The 21,806-nt window shown below is 45.0% G+C and overlaps 1 protein-coding gene across 1 annotated transcript in view; it reads left to right on the top strand.

Annotated features, from left to right (window-relative positions):
• The window catches only part of SPHKAP (SPHK1 interactor, AKAP domain containing), a gene marked incomplete at its 5' end in the record, with an annotated part of 33,536 nt that overhangs the window by 794 nt on the left and 10,936 nt on the right, over positions 1-21,806 (top strand). Inside the window, 5 exons of the mRNA XM_009866437.1 lie at positions 5,396-5,506; positions 18,324-18,383; positions 19,754-19,888; positions 20,332-20,587; positions 20,878-21,802. Coding sequence (XP_009864739.1) covers positions 5,396-5,506; positions 18,324-18,383; positions 19,754-19,888; positions 20,332-20,587; positions 20,878-21,802 — 1,487 coding nt within the window. The remainder of the gene's footprint in view (positions 1-5,395; positions 5,507-18,323; positions 18,384-19,753; positions 19,889-20,331; positions 20,588-20,877; positions 21,803-21,806) is intronic.

Here is a 21,806-nt window from a genome sequence, read left to right on the forward strand (position 1 = left end):
CCGGGGTGCAGCTGGGGCAGGGCGCTGCCACGGACCACGCAGCAGGACAGACCTCTCCATCTCACACCGCGAGAACCTGCAGAGCTCTGCTGGCTCCCACAGGCATCACTCTATTGCTGACAAGGAAGCATTTGTTGTAACACAGAAGTGTTATAAAATTTCACAGTTCCTTCACTGTGCCCATAATTCTTACTTTTTTTTTCCTTTTCTTTCCACTAGTAGTAATAATGCTTTCCTTTTGTTGTTTTGTTTTTGTGTTGTTGATTTCTCTTCCAAAATAACAGCAGTATGTGTTTATATATGTAAGCAGAGAGAGAAAGATAAAACATGTAGAAGATAAAGATTTATTTTCCTCATCCTGAAAACTACACTGTGGGTGTGGGGGTGAGTACTGTCAGTCCACTGAAATTTTGTTAAATGTTGAATCATCGATGTAAGAAAGAACTCGATAGAGTGATGTGTACGCTGGGACCGGGCTTCTCCAGCTCACTCCAGGGTGTCTAAAAGACCAAATGTCAGTAGTTCTTTTGATCAAAGGGTTTGCTTATTTGCAAAGGAATACCTGCTTTTTTTTAAAAAAAAAAACCAAAAAACCCACGCTACTGACTGTAATTGGCATCTTCATATAGACAGACATAGGCAGAGAATCCGTTGAGTGGGAGAACCTTTTCAATTTTCATTTAATTTGGGAGCGGTCTGTTCTGTGTAAGGCTGAGGGAGGGTGGCCCAGCACCGGCAGTGCTGCTGCGGCGTTCGTGCACGCTGCCAGCTCAGTGACCGCTGGGAGCATCGCTGCTCGGGGTTACGTGGCTTCGAGCTGCTTCACCCGCCTCATCCCCGACATCGGGACTTTTCACGAGTCGGGTTTGCAATTGTCGGCACATCAAAGACGTGATTCACTTCTGCCAACGCTCCTGACAAACAGCGGGATATTTTGGGCTTCTTTGCAGCATTGTCACAGAATGTATTACCCTTCTCTTATTTGTGCGGAAGAGGACAAAGGATTACCCAAAATAGGAAGGCCACTACTTTGTGGTTTAGCCCCTGTTTGTTGCAGCAGGGTTTGGGTTAGCAGTGTAAGCAGTGGCGCAGGGGAGCGCTGCGGGCTCCTGCCGCACGCGAGCGGTTTGAGGAGTCAACTTGTGGGTCGGAGCAGCCGCACTCTCGGGAACCGCGGGGCACTCGCTCTGTTGCTGCGCAGACCAGTCTGAACAAACGCAGGTGTGCTCCCCGATATCTCATCTCATCTCATTCCGTACATCTCGCTTTCATATATTTTTTGATGCGTGGTAATTAACTGGAGCAATTAAGATGATCAGCCACGAAGATGCAGCTGTTTCATTTGTGGAGCAGGGCCTTTTCATGTTGTCTCAGTTGTATTTACTGTATTTTAATGCCCTACCATCTAAATCAGGGAGTAGGACGCCATTACACTAAGCTCATATGCAATATTTTCCTCTGGGAAAGGGTGACTTTTCTAACCCACACTCTGCTAGAGGTTGATATTGTTCATTGATTCACAACACACTGAGTAATGCTGACGGCTGGGTCTCTGGATGAGAGTGGAAAACTTTTTTTTAGAACCATGAATTACTGCTGATTTCACATTTAGTGCGTGATGCAGATTCCTCCCAAATTATGTTCTGAGTGTGATGATCCTGCCCTGCGCCAGACACACAGTGGTACAGTGTGTGCAGCTGTTACACACGGGGAGGGTCACGATCCAAGCCCTGCGTTCAGCCGTACCGCTGCCAGTCAGAGGCGCCCTCACCGAATTCAGCAAAATTGTTAGCAGTGGCTGCCAGTGGCATTGGCCCAGAACTTGCGTTGATTAGCTAAGAATGAAAAGTACAAGACAGGAGGAAGAAATTCCGGCAAGTGATACTGTTTGCCTTAAAAGCGCGGGCTCTGCAGGAGGAGGATGCTGGCTGGCAGCTGAAGCAGTACAGGCTGAGGTTTCTTACCCTTTGGCACAGACCAGCACAGTATATTTCCAAAATATGCTTAAATGCAAAAATGGCAATCAGGATGCACCGGTAGAGCTGCACCTCTGTGGAATACCAATTCTCACATTGCATTTGATTAACTAGTTAGCCCTGTTAACTTAGACCAGCTCCTTCAAACTTATACACTTCTGATCACCGCAGTCATACATTATTTTACTCTAAGGGGTTCGGTATGTTCCTTTAAAGGCATGAGTAGCCCGGCAAGTTTCAATACATATGCAGACTCCTGCTTTATATGAACACACGCACCTAGTCAGCCTGGAGAATTGCCTCAGAGCAGCGAGGTGCTGCAGGAATACTACACTCGCTCTTCCTGCACGTTTGTCTGTGACCGAGGTAATATTGCTCTCTGTGACCAAAGAAATACACGCAGAAATTTGCGTGGTTTCTACTCAGGCACATTCGCGGAGCAGGTGTGTGTAACCCTGCTGCGATCAGTGTTGCGGGGTGGCCTCATCATCCTCCCTCCAGAGAAGTGCTGATGGAAGCTTCAGAGCAGTAACAAGTCTGTCATGGTCCCAGTGCAGAAACCTGGCATTTCCCAAGGGAGAGTTCAAGCTCATCCAAAGTTCACCCCTTGTTCCTGCCGCTGCCGAGGCAAACGTCACCCTCCACCTCCCGAGCCCAGCAGCAAGCACACGGTGTCACTGCACCCTCCTCACACGCTGGCTGCACCCTCAGGGCACACGTGAGGGCAGAATCTGCCTGGGGAAAACATCGTCCGGCTGATGCTGTGCTTAAAAATCACATGCTGTCCAAAACTTCCGTGTAATCATTTCTGCCCCTGACTTCAAAGTCTACTGTGAAAAGCTGCCTACAAAAATTAAATGCACTATAAATCCTTGCAATTTATAAACTATCCTGGAGCAACCCAAGCCTGGCAACTGGGACCTGACTGAAACATTTTTTTCAGGAGTGTTATTTCTTCTGTTGGTACCTTACCAGAATTTGCTTCCTGGTAAAAACATCCTCCAAAAGAAAGACAGAACTACCAGGGGTCGATTAGCACCCCACGGGGTGGGGGAAAATGAGGTCAAGTTTGGACTGCCCAGCTCATTTCATGGATTTATCATCTGCAGTGTACATCTGCCGTGGTCTGGATGTTCTGAAATGCTGGGTGTGCACACCGAGTCCTTGTGAGTCTAAGAGTAGTAGTACTGAGGATTTCTGAAGCTTGTTTCTGAGTGATAATTTCTGACTATTCCAATTTTTCAGAAACTGTGTGAGATTTGGGAAAGAAAGATCTGAAGTGATTCAGGCTGAAGACAAATTCACTGTGATTTCTAAGGAAATGAAGCAAGACTGCTTGTTACAGCAAAAGCTATTTGAGCTAGAGAACTGCTTCCTATGTATGCAAAAATATGTCATAACAGGCAATTAGAACTTCAGTCCTTGAGGATGAGAAGATCTAGAATCAGATGAAATCTGAAATCATATATGTATATATCCAGATATATGTGAGTGTGTGCGTTTGTGTGTGTATGTGTATGTTCAATTCTTTGTCTTCATAAGAGCCTCAGGATGGTAATTTTTGGAAAAAGAGAAGTGCTTGATTCTAGATTTTACCAACCAGTTTATGATGGTTGGGTATCTCCAAATTTGAAAACATTTCTTTTTTTTAAAAAAAGGACAGAAGAACCATTTATAACACTAACAGAAAATTGTTTCTTTGGGATATGAAATATGTTATTTTCCCCATTTAGCCTCAGAGTTAGTTATGGTGACAGGAATCCTTTTGCACTGAGGCAGGAGATTACAAAATTTACTGAGTGCAGAGTCATTTGGTGGTAAACAAAATTAGCTAGCAGCCCCTGAGAAGGGACAGGCGTTGAGGTGAGACATTTGTGAGCCTTTGTAACTCTCAGAACAAAGTTTTCAGGCACGGTGTTTTTTCTAAGTATTTTGTGAACCCTAAGTTTGTATCCAGAAGCTCTTTGGCAGAAGAGCAGATGCTGAGAAACAACCACCATGGAGGTGCAAAGCACTGAAAGGGAGGCCAAACCTATGGACCGTTGGGTTGCCCATCACCTCCTCATCTGCCTGCTGCTGGCTTTTATTCAGAAAAAAATGTAGAATAATGCAGGGAGTGTGGTATTAGCTATCTCACTGGCTTTTTGCCTGAAAGATAGAGTGGGTGTTATTCCGTGGGTGGTAATGAGCTTACTTCTGGATTGCCCCGGAGTATTAGAAAACAGTGTCAGCTGGCCAGAGCAGCTTTCCACAGCCGCTCGTCTTTCCAGAGAAGTGAAGGGGTCTCACAAGTCCTTCTCACTTCTCTTCCCCAGGAAGGGCTCTAGGGATCAAGTGTTCCCCAAGCAGGACAAAGGCCTGTCGGTGCAGAACATGCGGGAAGGAAAGGAGAAGTGCTGCAGGCAGATTTTTTTCCTAGGTAGGGCAACAAATCTGTATTTTAAAATATCATAATGAAAATAAAATCTAAAGAGGTAGAGTACAGCCTAATTCCACAGCATGCAAGAATTGTGAGAAGTGCAGACAGAATACACATCCATTTCACCACCATACTTGTTAACATTGCTGCCTGGGGAGGACGGTAAGCCAGATAAAATGTTCTGTAAGTGGCATTATTGTTGCAGCTGTTCTTTTCCTGCTGTTGCCAAGTTAGTTTACAAATACTAAGGGTCCCTCTTTTTCATGGAGGAGTATTAGCACAGAGATAGGAGGTAAGGAATTCAGATTGATCTAAATATCAGACCTGCAAAACTGCCTCTATAGTCTGCAGGTACCTGCAGGTAACTTTGGGTTGGTTTGAGCAAAGCTTGAGGCGTAAGCTGTAGGTCTGGGTCAACACAGAGAGATTAAACACAAAGTTCTGGTACTGGCTGAGCTCAGTGCTCATTACAGCAGGTCCTAAATGCTTTAGCTTCTCAGAAAGCAGAAAAATGCGTTTAAGAAGAGCTCGTAGCCGAGGCAGTCCCAGGAATGGGGCTGCTGGCAGAATGAGTAGCGCTGATCTGTTGTGGAGGAAGATGGTGAATCACGAAGGCTTAAAGTTTGTGCACGCTGGTGTAATTAAATAACTGTTTTACCCACCACCTATGTTTATCACTTTGACACAGAACAAAACTCCTAGCAATATTTTCCAATAAAAGTGTTCAGTTTAGGTATCTCCTTTGAGTATCTCCAAGGACTTTCAGTTCTGAAAGAAAATAGGCTGATACTTTAGGGGGTATATAAACCACTTGATTTAAGGTGCATTAACGGGACAGGCCCACAAAGAGCAAGGGCCCCAGCCAGCCTTGTGTCCCCCCGCCCCCAATTTTGTAGGTAAGATTTCCTTTGAGGCGCAACAATAGAGTTCAGGCCCCTGAAGCACAGTAGGACTAAATAAGTTTTTAAATTATTTTAACTATTTTTAACTATTTTAACAGATTCTCTGCAGTAACAGTCTGCTAGAATCAACAGACTACTGGCTGCAGAATCAGAGGACACCATGCCAAATTGGCTTTCTGGAAGACAAGTCAGAAAGCAGCTGTGCCTCAGTAAGTACCCACTGTATCTCCTCTGGGGAAAATCCATAGAGAGCTACTTGGGTAGGGTGTGGGGCCGACCACAGCACGTGTTAGATTAAAAAAAGTCAACAGCTAACCGACACTGACATGGGAGCAATGTATCTACAGTTTCTGTAATTCTCAGCTTTCTGCTAAAGGCGAGCACCCAAAGAAAAATGCGCACAGATCTCTATACAGAGCACGTTCGTAAAGATTACTGCAGAGGTTTCCCCACACTTGGCCTTCAGACTTTGCAGCCCTCTGTATTTTCCTGTGTTCCTAATCCACAACTGACAGGAGAGAAAAACAAGCCAAAGAGAAAATTTTTCCCACCCATAACGTGTTAAGCGGTAGGTTGGAAAGAGCAGATGTTTAAAAGGCTGCTCTCTGTCCTTGGAGGCATAGAGATACAATTAAAGAGAAAACTCTTCCCGTATTAGATGAGGAGAAGCTGCTAAAGAACTCAAACACAATTATTTTACATTGGAAACACAATTTAAATCTCAGTATTGTGGCTCATACTGCAGTTAAGAACAGCTTTTGGGTAAGAGCGTGCACGGAGAAGTAGAGGTTTTTCTGTTGCTTCGTACACGACATCCCCGGGCTGCAGGGAAGCACAGTCCTGTCACCGTCACGGTGCTGCATCCCACAGAGGGCTCAGGAGAGTGGATCCTGACACAGAATCCCATTTATTGCCACTCCTGTGCCTACTTGGGTGACGCTGAGTGAGACGGGGAAGGGGCTCTTGAGGAGTAAAGTTTAGTTAGAGCAGGGAGTATTTAACCACTGTGTAAGGATTGAGCACTGGCTTAGTATCACACTTGGAACCTGCAGAGGGTTTCATTCCAAGTTGGTGCAAAACGAGCAGAAGCTGCAGGAATGAGGGAGGAGAAAGGCTAGGAACAGGGAATAGCTTCCCCAGCTTCGCAATTAGCAAGCAAACCAGACTGCCCTTAGCAGAAAATATGCTCTGTCTTCTCTTGCATGTGGAAGATTTTATAAATTGCTGTTGCTGATGGTGCCAGAGATGTTTTAAACTGCCTCTGGAAGTTGTCACTAGGGAGGGAAAACAAGAGGGAAACAGAGGGAAAACAAGAAATCTCAAATTACTGTATCATTAAGGGTTGCTTTTCCCAAAGATTGCTAGTGATACATTTAGCCACAGTGTTCAGTTTTCATTTTCAGGACTTCATGTTTAGTTACAAGGGGTCTGATCTTACTGTAACTATAAATGCAACAAGACCATATGAACATAGTTTTCATAAATGCTATATTCATTATGTCCCATTACAGATCAGCACACTTAGTACAAGTAAAAATAGACTTAAGGCTGTCCTGCATATGCTCACCAAGTGTACTAACATTGGCTTATTAAAACACTAAACATTTAACTCAGTTATAGCAGACTACTTTCTCAAAGCGAAATTATTTTTCTAAGCAGAACAACTGTTTTGGTATGTGTAACAGTCCGTTCATTCACAAACTGGTTAATGAAGATGTAGCCATTATGATACGGAAATAATAAATTGTGTTAAGAGGAACAGCATTTCATATCTGCTTAAGCTGGAAATCTTATCCTGAGCTCTGAAAATTGTTCCTTCAAATTATGGGACCCCTCTATAATAGAAGAAGTGCTAGTGTGTCCATATTGAATGCTGGGTTTCTCGTCATCTGCAAGGGTGAACAACAGAAATCCCAGGGAGAACTAAGAGCGAGATGTGGTGTCTGTTCTCCACTTCCACGCAAACCGAGCAGCACGCTGGGGAGCTGTCTGTGAGAAAAAGTGTTACACGTGTGCTGAGAGCACGATGCGAGCAGAGCTTGGAAGATTGTCCTGTCCTAGCTTACCTTTTCTACTTTCTGTACACACTATTTTTGTCTGATCCTCTGTGTTTACATCTGGGAAATCAGATTAGCTGTGCCAGGGCTGAGTGCAGGGGGACGGGGCAGCTCTCCCGGGTCACTGGGGCTTTCTCGGGTGACTTCCCACGGGGACAAGCTGGGAAGGGGCGCAGAGGGGGACTTAGGTGAAGGTGCGCTGGGAGACAGTGGAGGTAAGTCCTAGGTAGTAGTACTGTTTATTTTCATTTCTCTGTTGGAATAAAACATCCTGCCAACTCTCTTTAAAACATCCCGGGGTTGAAGTCTGCTACCCTCCTTGTTTCAGACAATCTGATCTGATTTTGCCCTGCTGTCCACTTGAAAAGGTTAAACACCTTCAGAGAACCTCTTCTGCACCGATGTTGCGCGGGAAGGGTGGGCACCCAGCCTCACAGGAGTTCAGGAAGGAGGAAGTTTCTTCCCAGGATTTCTAGTAGTCAACAAGGGTCTTGGCACAGCTGAGTGTGGAAGTGCAATCTGGAACCCCAAAGCATTTTTCTGTTTGTTTGTTGCTTTGTTTGTTTGCTGTTTTTTTTAAATCAAAGCCACACGTGTGTCCCCGAAAGTGACCATGCATAGCTGCAACAACGAGTTTGTTTTGTTGTGTTTGAATGAGGAGTTACATTTCCTTGTAAACATAGCAAAGCCCTGTTTGTTTGCATAAAACAGACAGAGCAGGTTGGTTGCTCTCCCTGGCAAGGTGGTGTCCAGAGCCCCCGCAGTATCTCCTGGAGACAGGGGTTACAAGGGTGTTTTTTCTACCTTTCACTCAGCAGTTGCTCAACCATCTTCAAGAATATCATTGTCTCTTTCAGAAATCAAAAATCCATCCGTTGCTTTCCAGATCTAAGCCATAATTACTGGAGGTATTTTTAGATTTAAGTCCCGTCTTCCTATTGAGCCTGACGATACCTTAATTATATCCTGACGAGGAGCAGGAACCAACAGCTGCAGCCTAGATTGTGGCACGGAGCCTCAGTCCTCTCCACAGCGCGGGTGGGTGTTGGTGCTGCTGGGCGAGGGTCCGTCCCGCAGACCCCGCTCAGAACCCTCCTCCTCACCAGTTCCTCCTGCTTGACAGCGCCCAGTGTGGGCAGACTGAGCATGGGTGAAAACACCACCGAAAGGACCACTGGTGTGATCCGAAAGACACGTTTTGCTTTTCGCTCCTGTACGTACCCAGCTCTGAAAAACACATCTTCACGTATGAGCTAGCGTTAAGGCAGGATGCCCTTAAAGGGTTGTATTTCCACATTTTTGGTACCGCATGTGTGTTTTATACAGCGGCCAAAAGCTGCTTCATGAGTTACAGGGAAGATCGACAATAGAGTCTCTTCTCTTCTGTAACTTCAGGCTTGGACAATCTTTAATCTTCTCTCTAGATCTGCCACTTTCTCTCCTGCCCCTCTGCTCCTCTCACACAGCTGCCTTCCCCCTGCTGTATGTAACGCTCACTCCGACACCGACACAGCGATAAGCAAGTGCCTGGGGACTGCGTGTGGCGCCACAGCTGTGTCCCTGTTGGCGCTGCATGCCGGCACGCTCAGTGTGCCTCCATGGCCCACCCTGGCAAGAAGCAGGATCCTCGTGCCACCTCCAGAGAGGACATCTGTAACCGCCCGCTGCTGTCACGGCCACGGGTTCCTCCGGCGTGAAGTGCGGCGTGAGGCTCGTAGGTGTGTTATAAACGTTAAGTGCACAGGGCATCAGAGGCAGCAGATGGTGTGCATGGCATAAATATTTATCGGCGTATATTCTTTAAGTCGTAAGTGACAATTAATTACATCAAACCCAAAGGAATAAGCCTTAATGGGAAGAAAATATTCACAGCTGCTTTTGGAGAAATGGATTATGAAGAGATGGCTCGGGGTGGTTCATTAATGCAGTCCAGCCGTTAAAGTAGGGAGAGTCTCTAAAATAGCGAGACCCATAAATCCACCAAGTCGCTTGAGATATGCACCCTCTGAAAAGTAATTGGAACTAAATTTCAGGTATGTTACTGCTAAGAATACTGGAGGGAGAGCACTATAACACATCCTTTGACAGCATGAAACGTAGAAAAGAATTGTGCCTGAGCTGGGGAGAGGCTGGGAAAGCACGTCAGGACCTTACTCGAGTGAAGCTGGGTGGCTTGCAGGAGACGGTACGTGCTGGGTTCTCTGCTTTTGGAAATGCCCCGCTAGGGCTTGTGAGGACAGCAGCTGGAAACCTCACCTGCATGTTAGATGGACAGCAGTTGTGCAGCTTGTGGGAGAGCTTTTGCTATAGAATCTGAAAGGAGTAACGGGACTTTTATGGCCATCCTAATGAAAAGACTTCCTCCACTCATGGCTAAAGAGGGAAGTGGTCACTCTCTAGCCACACGAAGGACTGTACAACAGAAGGAAAGCCAGACCTGGCTTCAGGTTGGTGTTTCTCCAAACCACCCTGTTGACATTCTGGGCAGAGTTACTGTCAGTAGGGTGCCGTGGTCCTGCATCGACAAGGAGGGTTTGTTCTGTTGGCTTGCAGGAGCCTGATCTCACCTTGGTGAGGTACGGAAGGAGCCACCGTGCAGCTGAGGCCGTGAAGCCTTTTGGGTTACTTGGGGACAGTGCAGGAGTACCCGAGCTTCCGCACACCCTGGGTCACCGCTTGTAACCGCCTCCACCTCCGGGACGCGCTGCCTTGCGCTTCCATTCATGTACATCCCTTTGCAAGCAGATACGTGGCAGAGCTAGCACTTCCAAACTAATATTTTTATTTCACAGCTCGTTCCACTGCCAGAATCGTTTTGGCAAGCATGGAAATTAATGTGAGACAAGCATCCAAATGTTAATGGATAATTAGCTCTGTCTTCCAGAAGATGCTGCTTTATTCTGAGTCACTATCAGGCTATTCCAGGCGGCTCATGTAAGACATACTCCAACTCAAGATCCTCTTTAACAATTTAAATATAAAGGATCACTCTACCGTGTGTGGAGGAGAGAGCTACATCTCTTACGCCATTCCTAGTCTTCCATCTATCAAAAAGTTGATCAGCACATATTAATTATAACCACTTAAGGACTCAAAAAAAGAAGTGATGAGAGCCAATGGGAGGAAAAATAAGTTGCCAAAGGAAATTGTAATCTAAAACCAAATAACTACAACATACAAGCAACAACCAGTAATTTTCACTTTCCTTATTTCCTATGAAACATCTCAGTTCTCTACAAAAAGATGTCACTCCTTGTAACACATCCTGCTTCAGTAAAGAATTTATCCCTATGCTCAGGGAGGAGAAACACTTGAGAAGGACCCGGTTACATTCTTCCATCCCATGAGAGAACACCAAGGCAACAGGAAGGCAGGAAAGAAAATCCTGTCTGCTTCCCAAAGCTACTCAGAGCTGGAGCAGTAGGAGGCTTAATAATAGTAATGAATTAAAAAAAAAAGAAAGACAAGTTGTAGAATAGGCTATAGAGTATTTCCTGACACTCAACACATTTCAGTTCGTGAGGAGCTGGGATCTCTCTCTCCCCCAGAAACCGTAGGGAAGTGTCTATTCTTTTACATGTTTGATAAGTGGGTGTCACAAGCCTCGCTGCTCTGCTTGAAGGGGTTTTAAAGCAGCACAGAATAAACCCAGAAGGGAGCTGAAGCAGGATCCCACGTTAGGTGCGGTGAAGCTGCACGCACAGGCAAGCTTGCTTCTTTAACAGTGTATTTGGGTCAGGTAAGTCCTTTCAGATCTGCACCTCCCTCCAGCCCCCTTTTTTTTTCTCTCCCCAGAAAGATGCTTGAAGAACTCTGTAAGAGGAAATTATTTATCTTCACTATTTCATACTGGATTCTGGAAGTTGATAGATGAGACTTCAGCTGGGACAAGACCTAAATCTGTCAAGATACATGTAATTAGGCAAAACATTGTCCCAAAGCAGCTGCGGATTTGTGTACATGAAAATAGTTTGACAAACTAGTTGAAATAGATTTAAATTAGTTTGGTTAAATATTTCTTATTAAGAATCAAGAGAATACCTAGGATTACAGTCTCAGTAAAGAAGTGTAATTATAGGTTCTGGATGCCTGTTTACCAACAGAAATAATTTCAGGCTCAGCTGAGAGCAATGAAAGAGCAAATTCAAGTTGAGGGGAGAGCAAATAAAGGAGAAGTGGGAGAAAAAGGAAATTTCAAAGTTCAGTTAAGGCTTTCTTTCTAATTATGCAGTGGCATTTAGGGCTTTGAGAGCGTATATTTAAGATGTCAAATTAACTGACTTGAGGAATCTTTTTAATGTGACTGAACAACACATTCTGCGAGCGTGGCAGGCACGGTAATTCACGATTTCATTTTCAAAACATTTGTGGTATTGGAGATGGCAGTGTCGTAGCAGACACTGGTTTTTTTAGAGATGCTGGCACAAAGCAGTCCTCTAAAAATAGACAGGAGGGAAGGGAGGGCAGCACCAAAGTAAACCTGACCTCTGGGAGAGCCCGCAGTGTGACCCTGGGCAGAGCCCCATGGGCGACTGACCTCACGCAGGGTCTGGATTTCAGGCTGTGCTCAGGGCACGAATTGCTGAGCTCCGAGGTGATGCTGTGGGCTTGGAGCTGGTGCTTAGAGCAGGGTGGGTTGTCTTCTGGGTTGCAGTGGAAACCGCTGGCTGGATGCTGAGAGTTCTCTTTATGTGGGACAAGTCTCCAGAAAACAAACTGGTTTGGTCACAGAGTAAGTGGATTTTTTGATCTGTACTTAAATATAATCTAGACATTTCTATGGGGTGACTGTTGGATGGTGACACTGCAGGGGCTAAGAACACCGTCACCAAACCGCGTCGGTTGTAAGACTGTGATTTCTGCCACTTGTAGCATTGGTCAGCTGTAGCTGGATCTTTTGTGTGCTGGATGCAAACGCTGTCAAGGGAGGGATGAAGTGTTCCTTTTCAGAGGGGAGAAAACACGAGGGCCTTGGTTTGAAAATTCACTCTTATGACCCAGGAAGTGGGAAGTGCTGGGTCCAGGGTGGGTTTGGTGGGGAGAAGAGTTTAGGGCACTATCCTGACCAGGCAGATTTTACAAACTTGTTTTTTGTTCTCATTGTGGATATTGAGGAATATTTATCAACAGAGCTCAGTCAAAACCCATCACCAGACCTGCCTGTCTCCTCTCTTAGTTCCCACTCCCTTCTCCCCAAAGCAGAGAGAGCTTCGAGCCTGGTGCGGTTCCACTGCGGAGGGACCCCACTCAGCGCTGGAGCGGAGGGGCTGGTTTTGATCCAGACACCATGGTTTCTGATCGCTGGGTGCACTCCTGGGGTGCTTTCCACAGAAGGCTTTGGGCAGAGCTTTATCAGGAGGTGACAGCCACAGAGCTGTCCTACAAGGTGCCCCCTGCCCACCCCTCTCACCCCGGGGCAAAGCGCCTGCGGCCAGCACCCCACAGACCTGACCCGTTGGGGAGGGCAGCGGCCGCACAAGGAACCCACGGGAGCTGCTGCGTGCACTGAGGTCGTGTTGCAGAAGCGGGGAAAACCCCGCACTGGGCATCCCGATGAAGTGATCAGCCTTAGGGAGTAGTAGAAGCAAGTAAGAAAGAACTAGCTTGCACAGTTTAAAAAAAAAAAATAAAATCTTCTTTTCCAGATATTGCTGCTTTAGCAATAGATAGAAATCCAGGAGCTGATCCGAGCTGTGTGACACACAGTTCACTCTCTGCATCCAGCTGTTAGATGTGCCTAGGCCTTGGGAATACCTGCGCATCCGCACCCCCCGAGACCTGGAGCAGGTGGAACTGGAGCCCAACCATTCTGTCATAGCCACTGCTGTGGAACATTTTCACTTGACATCTTTCTTTAGCAAAGTCATTTGCATTTTTGAATTAGGCTTAGCAGCATTTACTTCCTCATCTTTCTCGAGTACTGAAAATGCATGTAGAGCACCACAGAACTGTTTGACATGCACAGAGAAGCAGAATGGATTTAAGTACTTATAACTTTTTAATCTCCTTTTTTTTGCTTCTACATGACATACAAATTTCTTTGGGGAAAAAATAATTGATTTTTCTGGTAGTTTAGAGCAACACTGTACCAATGAGACTATCTTGGTGTGTTAAAAAATACTAGTAGACAAATGTCCCAAAAATCTGAACATTCATTTACTAACGCACCATCAATATTCTCTTCTCTGTATATCCACATAAATAAATAAGCATAAGACCTAGGAAGAAGTAATTCAGAAGACTAATGCAGTCACATAACACTTGACAGAAATGAACGTTAACTTTGGAGTCCTGCACAAGCAGTAATACTTTATACTCATTTTGCAGAAAGAGCCACTTTTGACCCCAGTCTGCGAATTAAAGTGGTGACAGAGAAACATGAACTTTTTAAGGATAACAAGAGGCAGGCAAAGGGTGGAAATAGTAAGCTGGATCTTGCTTTTGGCCTTGCTGGATGCAAGTCCTTTCTGTGAGGTAGGTTTTACACCCCAGACACACATGGTGACCGAGGCTGTCACTGCGCTGTCGATACAAGATCTCTGCCAGACTCAAGGAGTTTGCCCAAGCCCTCACGTTTCTGAAGGTGCAACGCAGGGAGGCTTCTGCTCTCACAGGGAAAACCTGGCAGCAGCTTTTCAGGACGTGACTCAGAGCCACATCGTACAGGTTGTACTGGGAGGAACCTCAGGTGTCAGTTGGGAAGGTTTTCTTTTAGCAGACGGTTGTGGTGAAACAACGAAGCCACGAGCTTCCCAAAAATTCGCACAAGCAGCCTCCTTTCATGCAAGTCCTACCAAAACTAGAGGCTAAAAAAATTCCTAGGATGTCCAAAATTATGAGGTAGTTTGTCTAATTATTAGCCAAAGGGTAATCTCATGTGACATTTTAGAACGCTTATTTAGCAATTGTCATTTTACAGCTATTTTGTTTGTCTTTCTAAAAAATAAATAAATAAATGGTACTTGAAACTCTACTAGGTCTGCAAGACTCAAGAACCTGCAAGCTTAAAGAACATAGAGGTCAGTAATTATGGGTCCTTACAGACAGCCTACGTGTATTTTTGTGTATATATATATATGCATATATATATGTATATATCTCACAAGAGGTCCTAAGAGTTTTTATTTAGCCTTCATGTTAGCATAAGTAATTCAAGTGAAAATAAGTGCAAGGTTCTTTTTTGGGAGCTTTGCAGGTCAGCATTTTGATAACCATCAAAACAAATGATCTTGCCATACAGATGGAAAAAACCAGATGGCTGCCCTGCTAGAATCTGCTGGAAAAGGCATTTTATGCCATCCTGATGCAAGTCAAAAATCTGTGGACCTTGCTGGTCATTTTAGAGCAACCATATTCATGGTCTGCTTTTGCACAGATGGAATTAGGGGCTCGGAATTCTAGAACTTCCATCCCATAAACGCAAGTGGTGTTAGGAAATGGCAGAGACACTGCTTCTCCATAATTCTGCACCTCTTTGCAGTGCTCTGCTCACAGAACCGGGCAGGGATCCCGCCTCGCACAAACCGGGGCGCACGAGGTGGAATGCAAGGTGCACGAGCCATCTGCACAGTTCTAATTTTCAAGCCTTATCTCTTCAGTTTAAACTCCTTTCTGTTAAAGCAGATACTGAAATTTCTTTGGGAGGACGGTACATAATGTATAAGTAAACAGACTTTCTTCCTCATTTAAAAAAAAAAAAAGTTTAACAAAACAAGCTAGGCTTGTTTTAATCTCACCAAAAGCTGTTTCCTAGGACAAGGAAGAAGCCTTCCCTCACTGACAGGCATCGATACAGACAATAGAGGCATTAGCACTAACAAACAGAAAAAAATAGTTTGCCCATCTCCTATCTGGAGAAGATAGTTCAGAACTGAAATAGACTTCACCTCGGAACAGACACTTCTGAAAATTACACAGGTTTGTGGGTTTTTTTTAAATTACTGTTGTTGTTATTATAACTCTGGGGCAGTGCTTCTTCCTTGCCATCAGTGTGCCTTTTATCTAGGGAATATTAAAATGCCAGTAATGCCAGCCTTGGTTAGTATAAGCTGAAATGAAAGCAATAAGGAAAATACAGACAATAATCTATTTCTTTGCTTGTCATTCAGCTGTTTGCCAGCATCAGTACTCTGAAAAAAACCGCAAATTGCTTTACTCTTCCAAAGTGAGAAGAGTGTTATGATTTTAGCAATTCCCTGAGGCCATCTGTCAATGAGTAAAATATATCGTGTCTGGTGTGTTACATCCCTTAGTGCTTTAGAAATAAATTATTTCTTAACATGTTTTTCTTTTAAGAAGTAATAGTTGCCGTTCTCAGGCGGCGGACACTGAGGTGTCTGCATAGTTTCTACACCGACTCAAGAGTTGATTTTGGGACCTGAAATTGTCGATCTAGAGAGCTGACTCTGCAGCCCTCACCGGGGAGCCGATGCTGGCACAGCGGGCGTGCACCAGGCAGGCTCTGCTCAGGCAGCAAACTGCTTTCTGCCCGCCTCGAGACCCGCTGCGAGCGCAGTGGGACGTGGCCGCCAGAAGAATTGTCCTCCCTCGAGCAAACCGAGTTTCTGCCCTGGAAACACAGCTGAGCCCAAAGCAGCACCTGGCAGGGAGTGACCATCTCGCTGTGTAAAGCCAGCATTCGGGCGGGGTTCTTTCCCTGTTCTGTATTTTGTAACACCATTTAATTTTTGATGCTTTGTCCCGCAAAATAAGCATTTCCTAAGACAGAGGCTAAAAAAAAAAAAGCGGTATCTTGGTGTTTCTCCATGGTTTCCAGACAGTGGCTCAGTATGCACAGAGACCAGACACATTTTAGAAGTGCAGAGATGTTTGCGCGATGATGAGGAGGTGAGGCGTAAAGGGGAAGTGGATGGGTAAGGACTGACATTTAAAGACACTATGATTAGGACGAGGTTAAGTTCCAGTTAAACTAGCTAAAATACATTAATTTGCATCTCACCCAAAGGAAAAAAGCCAGAATTAAACTGAGGTTAACAAATGCTGACCTGGCTTTGGCTCTTCCTTCATAACCTATGCAATATTTCCCTCCTAAAGATCATGAATTATTCTGCAGCGTTGCTTTGCCTTGTTTGGATGGAGGTGTGTGATAACGCTAGAAGTTTGCCAGGTAACGCAGGCTCACGAGGGCTTAGCTCTCGTATTGCATAAGCAGAAAAAGCTGGGGGATTTTTCCAAATGATCTTTTTTCTCTTTAAGCACCTCTAGTGAAACATCTCTCTAAGAAATTAATTCACAATTAAAGAAGCCACCCCTTCCCCGCTCCTGCTCACAGCAGGGGCAGTCTCAGTCAGCAAAAACCAAAACAGAAAATGAGTTCTTCAGCATCTTTCACCAGTGCAAAACTATTTTGGTTTAAAAATTGTCTATAATTAAAACCTGCAAATTCCACTGAGCAGGAAAATGCTAGGAGAATGCATTGGCAGTGCAATAAATGAGCATCAATTGAATTTGACAAGTGTATTTGGAATCTGGATTTGGTACTAAATTTTACAATCTAAGTTCATCATAGATGAAGGACAGAGAATATGACTTTAAATAATAGATATTCCTGCTTAGACCATTATTTCTTCTACTACAGCATTACCGAGTTCATTGACATTGTCAAGCAGAGAAATATTTTTCCTAAATTTTTACAAATCTTGGGAGGTGTGTTTTTAAGTTCATAGGAAGACACCATCAAACTATTTAAAAGGGCGAAAAGGTTTCTTCTTCAGCGGAGTTTTTTTGTTTTGCAATGGGAGGCCTGGCTGGATCTTTCCATCTGCTGTGCTGGCTGTTACTGCAGATGGTCACAACATGTACATATGGTACATGCATATATAAACTGATATCCGCATAGTCTCAGCGTAAGGGCAAGCACACGACAGGATCTCAGATGCAAGAATATTGGTGCAGGGGGTAATTTAGAGCATTTCATTTTTCGGGGGGGAACCTACATGGAATTAGGGAAAGAAGTATTTACGGTTTGCTGGAAAAAGGCGGGAAAAAAAAAGAAAATAAAAGAAATCACTCAGCTCTTCAAAGCTAAATTCTGGATCTGCAATTTATTTGGGATCGGGGGTTGGCTTCAGCTCAGCCCTGAACCTGTGCCAAGTTTGGGTTTAAATCAAGACAACACCAAACCCTCACAAACCTCTAGAGAGATATCTGCCGCGCTCAGAAGTAGGACAGTCAGCCTAGCTTTGGAGTCCCTGCTTCTGACTTAGAAATAGAGCTGGAGGAGGCATTTTCTTATTTCTGAAAAATTAGAAAATGGCCTTCTGGCCATGTAAAAAAAAAAAAAAAAAGTCTTAAGAAATGGAATGGGCTTTAGATGTGAGATTTCAGTTCAAATTACTCTCACTACTGTGAAACGGTTGCTGAAACTCATAATGATCAAAGAAGAGACAAAAGATCTGACTCTTGGAAATGAGCTTCCGAAAACTTCTGCTTGTGTATTGGCTTAAAAAAAACAAAACAAAACAAACCCATAAAGTCTTAAACTTCTGCTTAGGAAGCTCGAGAAGTTAGGAGAAATACTACAATATTTATGTGGTGTGGAGAAAAACTCTAAAAGCGGGAGACTTATGAAACATTTAGCAACAAGTGCTGGAAAAGAAGAAATCAGTGGAACAGCAAGACATGAGGAGCGTTTCCGATGTACAACCAAACACACCTTTAACATTTCCTCTATCTTTTCTAATATCCTCCGTATTACAGTTTATTGGCAACATCTGCCCGTTCATCAGACAAGCTAATTGTCAGAGCAGCTAAAGTCGTGACTTCTGCTCCTTTTTCCTTTCACAATATCTGCTCCACTGTTCCCCTTGCTGACCTTTCTCGTTCTAATAAAAGGATTCACATATTCAGCTGCCAGGCTAGAAAAGGAACACGTATTGGCTTTAAAAGTGTTGCTGGCAGTCTAGCAAGACTTTATAAGCTACTGTTTCCTTTTCCTCTCTTTCCACAGGTCTGTTTCGTGAATTTAGACGCAAATAGAGACGATGGCAGCGATGAGCAAGTGAAACAGGTAACAGCTCTGGTCTTAACACCACACACGGCGGGTCTGGTCACTACAAACCCAGATCAAAATTCCATGCACGAATCAAAGCCAGCCCTAGGTTTTTAGCCCTTCCAGAGAGGAATGCGTCAGGGATCGGATGCACCTCACCACCAGGCCATGTTTTGTAGCTTTTCTTACTCCCATCCCAGAAATATCTAATGATTGTTGCATCCTGTGAGTTCATGGTGGTTACCACCTGAGTGCTCAGCCTTGGCTTTACCAGAGAAGTGAACATGCATGTGTCACGCCTCCAAGTTTTTAATGTGCCATATTACTACATAAAAAGAATTTCTGATGCCTCTCTTTCCTCCTGCCAAAAAGCCTTTGAGGATCCTCTGCTCATTTAGGTCTTGTTCGGCTGACCAGTCTTACTCATTCGAACGCCAGATGCTTTGATAATGTGACCTGTGTAACAATGGCAATTAGCCCTTTATGCAGTTAGCTTTGGGTGGGGTGGATTTTTATACAGCACACCGATACAGCGGAAGCATTCCATGGAAGAATTTTAAAGATGTTGGCACAGCTGGTTTTCATATCAAGTATAGAACTATTTACTAATAAGATTTTTGCATTACTCATTGAGCTTTGGAATGGGCTAAACTTTTTTTTTTTGTTGTAAAATAATCTTTCCAGGCTTTTCTTTTTCATTCTAAACAAAAGGTTAGGAACTCTGAAGTCAGCGACGTACAAAATGCCATGATTTCCTACCTCAGAAATCTGATAAAATGCAGCAATTTAGGTAGCAGAAAAAGAGAGATATGTAGAGAAATGGGTAAGATAACCAAGAGGTTATAATTTGAAAAAGAGAAAAGGCTGAAAACTTTTTTTCTACTATTCTGAAATGTCAAACTGAATTGTAGCACTGAATTTATGTCAAATACAAATACCTAGCTTCATCTGAAAATCAGTCTACCGAACAGTGAATTGCTCCCCAAAACTGAATTAGCTTTGCTAAGCCAGAAAGTTTTATTGTATCTAATTCACTCCAATGCAAAATAACAGTTCTGCAGGCTTATTACTTTGAAGACGGAAAGGTAAAAGCGAGGAAGTACCACTGAACGGCAGAGTAACTCAGGGTAGGGCTGGGCGCCCAGGACCTGTGCTCCCTCAGCACCTCGGCCGTCGGAGGGTGGCTGCGAACGTGAGCTGTGAGGGTGTCCGGTGGAACGGGCTTTTTAACATCACGGCTTCTGGTTTTAATCGACTCAGAGCAGTAAGCCCAAGTAACCTTTGTAAAGGGATGCCTGTAAAGTGGTATTTCGGTTTGATATTTATGAATACAGCCATGCAGCTCAGACTTCAGTGCCTGAGAGCAAAATCTGTCTTTGGTGCCACAGAGGTTGGTCAGCATCTCTCCGAGCCTCCCCAAACTCATCAGTTCGATGAACGTGCAGCCACCGAAGGAAAACGAGATCGTCCTGCTGAGTGGGTTAGCGCCAGGGGACCTTCCAGCTGATTATGAGGTTCCCCAGGTAGGAGCCAAACTCGTCTTTAAGATCCTATCGCACGCGCAAAGGACGGGATTTGGGAAATGGGAAAAAGGGAGCACAAAGCAGAGACACAAGTGCCAGAAGTTTAACAAAAAGCTGCTTCTTCCTCTCCTCTTTTGTCTTACTTTGTATGCCTGTTCATGCCTGTGCAAAGAAAGACGATGAAAAAGATTTTTCATCCCGATTCTGATCTCCTTTGGCCAAGCATGAGCTGGGAACAACTTCATTAAAACTGCAGAGTTATTCCGGAGTACAAAACTTAAAATGTGAACAGGCATCTCCAGTTTTAACTACCGCAGGGAAAAAAAAATTAATAAAAATAAAATTAAAAAATAAAAGCAGGGAACTTGTTAATTGCACTGAAATTAACGTGTGCGCGTGAAGCCTTCTTTGTTAACGCGAGCCCCTGCACTGGTTCCCCGCAGTGTCCCTGGCTGGCCGACGTGTGCCTGGTGCCGCGGGCGCGGCCGGGCAGGAGGAGCAGCGCGAGCTGCATCATCGTTGAGATCAACAAGTTCCTGATGGGGCTGGAGCTGGTTCAGGAGAGGCAGCTGCAGGCAGGGGCTCATGTCCTAAAGCCCGAGGATGACACAAACTGCTCCGTCTCCTCGATCGAAGAGGATTTCCTCACAGCGTCCGAGCACCTCGAGGATGACAACGAGGCCGACGAATGTAAAATGGGTACAAAGCATAACCTTGCTCCTGTTGGTGCTGCCAAACAGTCGTGGCAGCGCACACAGAAACCATGCTTGATGTTGACCCATGCCTGCATTTATCTGTAATTTAGAAAATGGGCAACCATTTATTTTTTTTAATTGTTTTTCAAAAATAAGGAACCCTGGCGACACGGTAGTTTTACAAGCAGTAACACATTATACAGTTGTGCAGCTGGCTTCTTTTTAAGAAAACACTTTTTTTAAAAAAAAAAAAGGTACTCTTCAGAAACTAATTTCTTGTTTTTCTTTGAATAGGTCATGAAAAATTAAGTGTTTCAGAAGCTTCTTCAGATGCCAAAAAAAATAAAGGAAAGGGATTTGAAAATCTCCACTACAGAAAAGCCAGGTTGCCATTCATTCCTGAAGGGAACTGCATTAACAAAGAAAATGCAGCTGCCAGAGCCTCCGAAGCTGCGAATGCCGTGGCTGAAGATGGACTCTCAGCACCTGAAGATAAGTCAGACCAGGAAATGCTGTGGCAGAAGGAATTAGCTGAAAGAGCTACTTCACCCTTTAGCACCACGGATCTGAGGAGCGATGCCGTAGGTTCCCGCTCAGCGCTCGCGTTAGATGTTTCTCCAACCAAAACGGCCGAGGAGGAGCTGGGACCTCTGCACGACCCAGCGGCCCACGACAGTGGTGAGACGGACGGGGTGGACTGTGCGAATGTGGGGAATGCTGATCCTGCCTGGCCAAACGAGCAGGCGACTACGGGTGAGTACGCCACAAACTTAGCAGAATCAGTTCTGCAGGACGCCTTCATCAGGCTGTCACAGTCTCAGCCCTCTTTCAGTGAGGAGGCCGCGGTCAGCATCTCCGTGGGGAGCTCCTGCCAGGCAGAGGACGCGTCTGCTGCCCGATCGTGGAACGAGCTGCCAAAGATTGTCATAGTGCAGAGCCCAGACAGCTCCGAGAACGTCCCCGACTGGCCAGGGTCTGCCCTCCCCAGCCTGTGCCACTGGGCTGAAGTGGAGAGCACTGCCCAAGTCTTGGATTACTTTGAGGAGGAACATTCAAGTGAACCAGGCCAGAGCGCGCTGGAAGTGGCTCTGGCTTGTGCGGCCACTGTCATCGGAACCATTTCCAGCCCCCAGGCTGCAGAAAAATTCAGGCGGGATCAGGAAGCCACAGACCCTGGAAGCAGAATGGTCGGTGACAAGGAGCTACATGTGACATCTACGCAG

Source organism: Apaloderma vittatum, unplaced genomic scaffold (assembly GCF_000703405.1).
Source record: "Apaloderma vittatum isolate BGI_N311 unplaced genomic scaffold, ASM70340v1 scaffold14590, whole genome shotgun sequence".
Classification (NCBI taxonomy): domain Eukaryota; kingdom Metazoa; phylum Chordata; class Aves; order Trogoniformes; family Trogonidae; genus Apaloderma; species Apaloderma vittatum.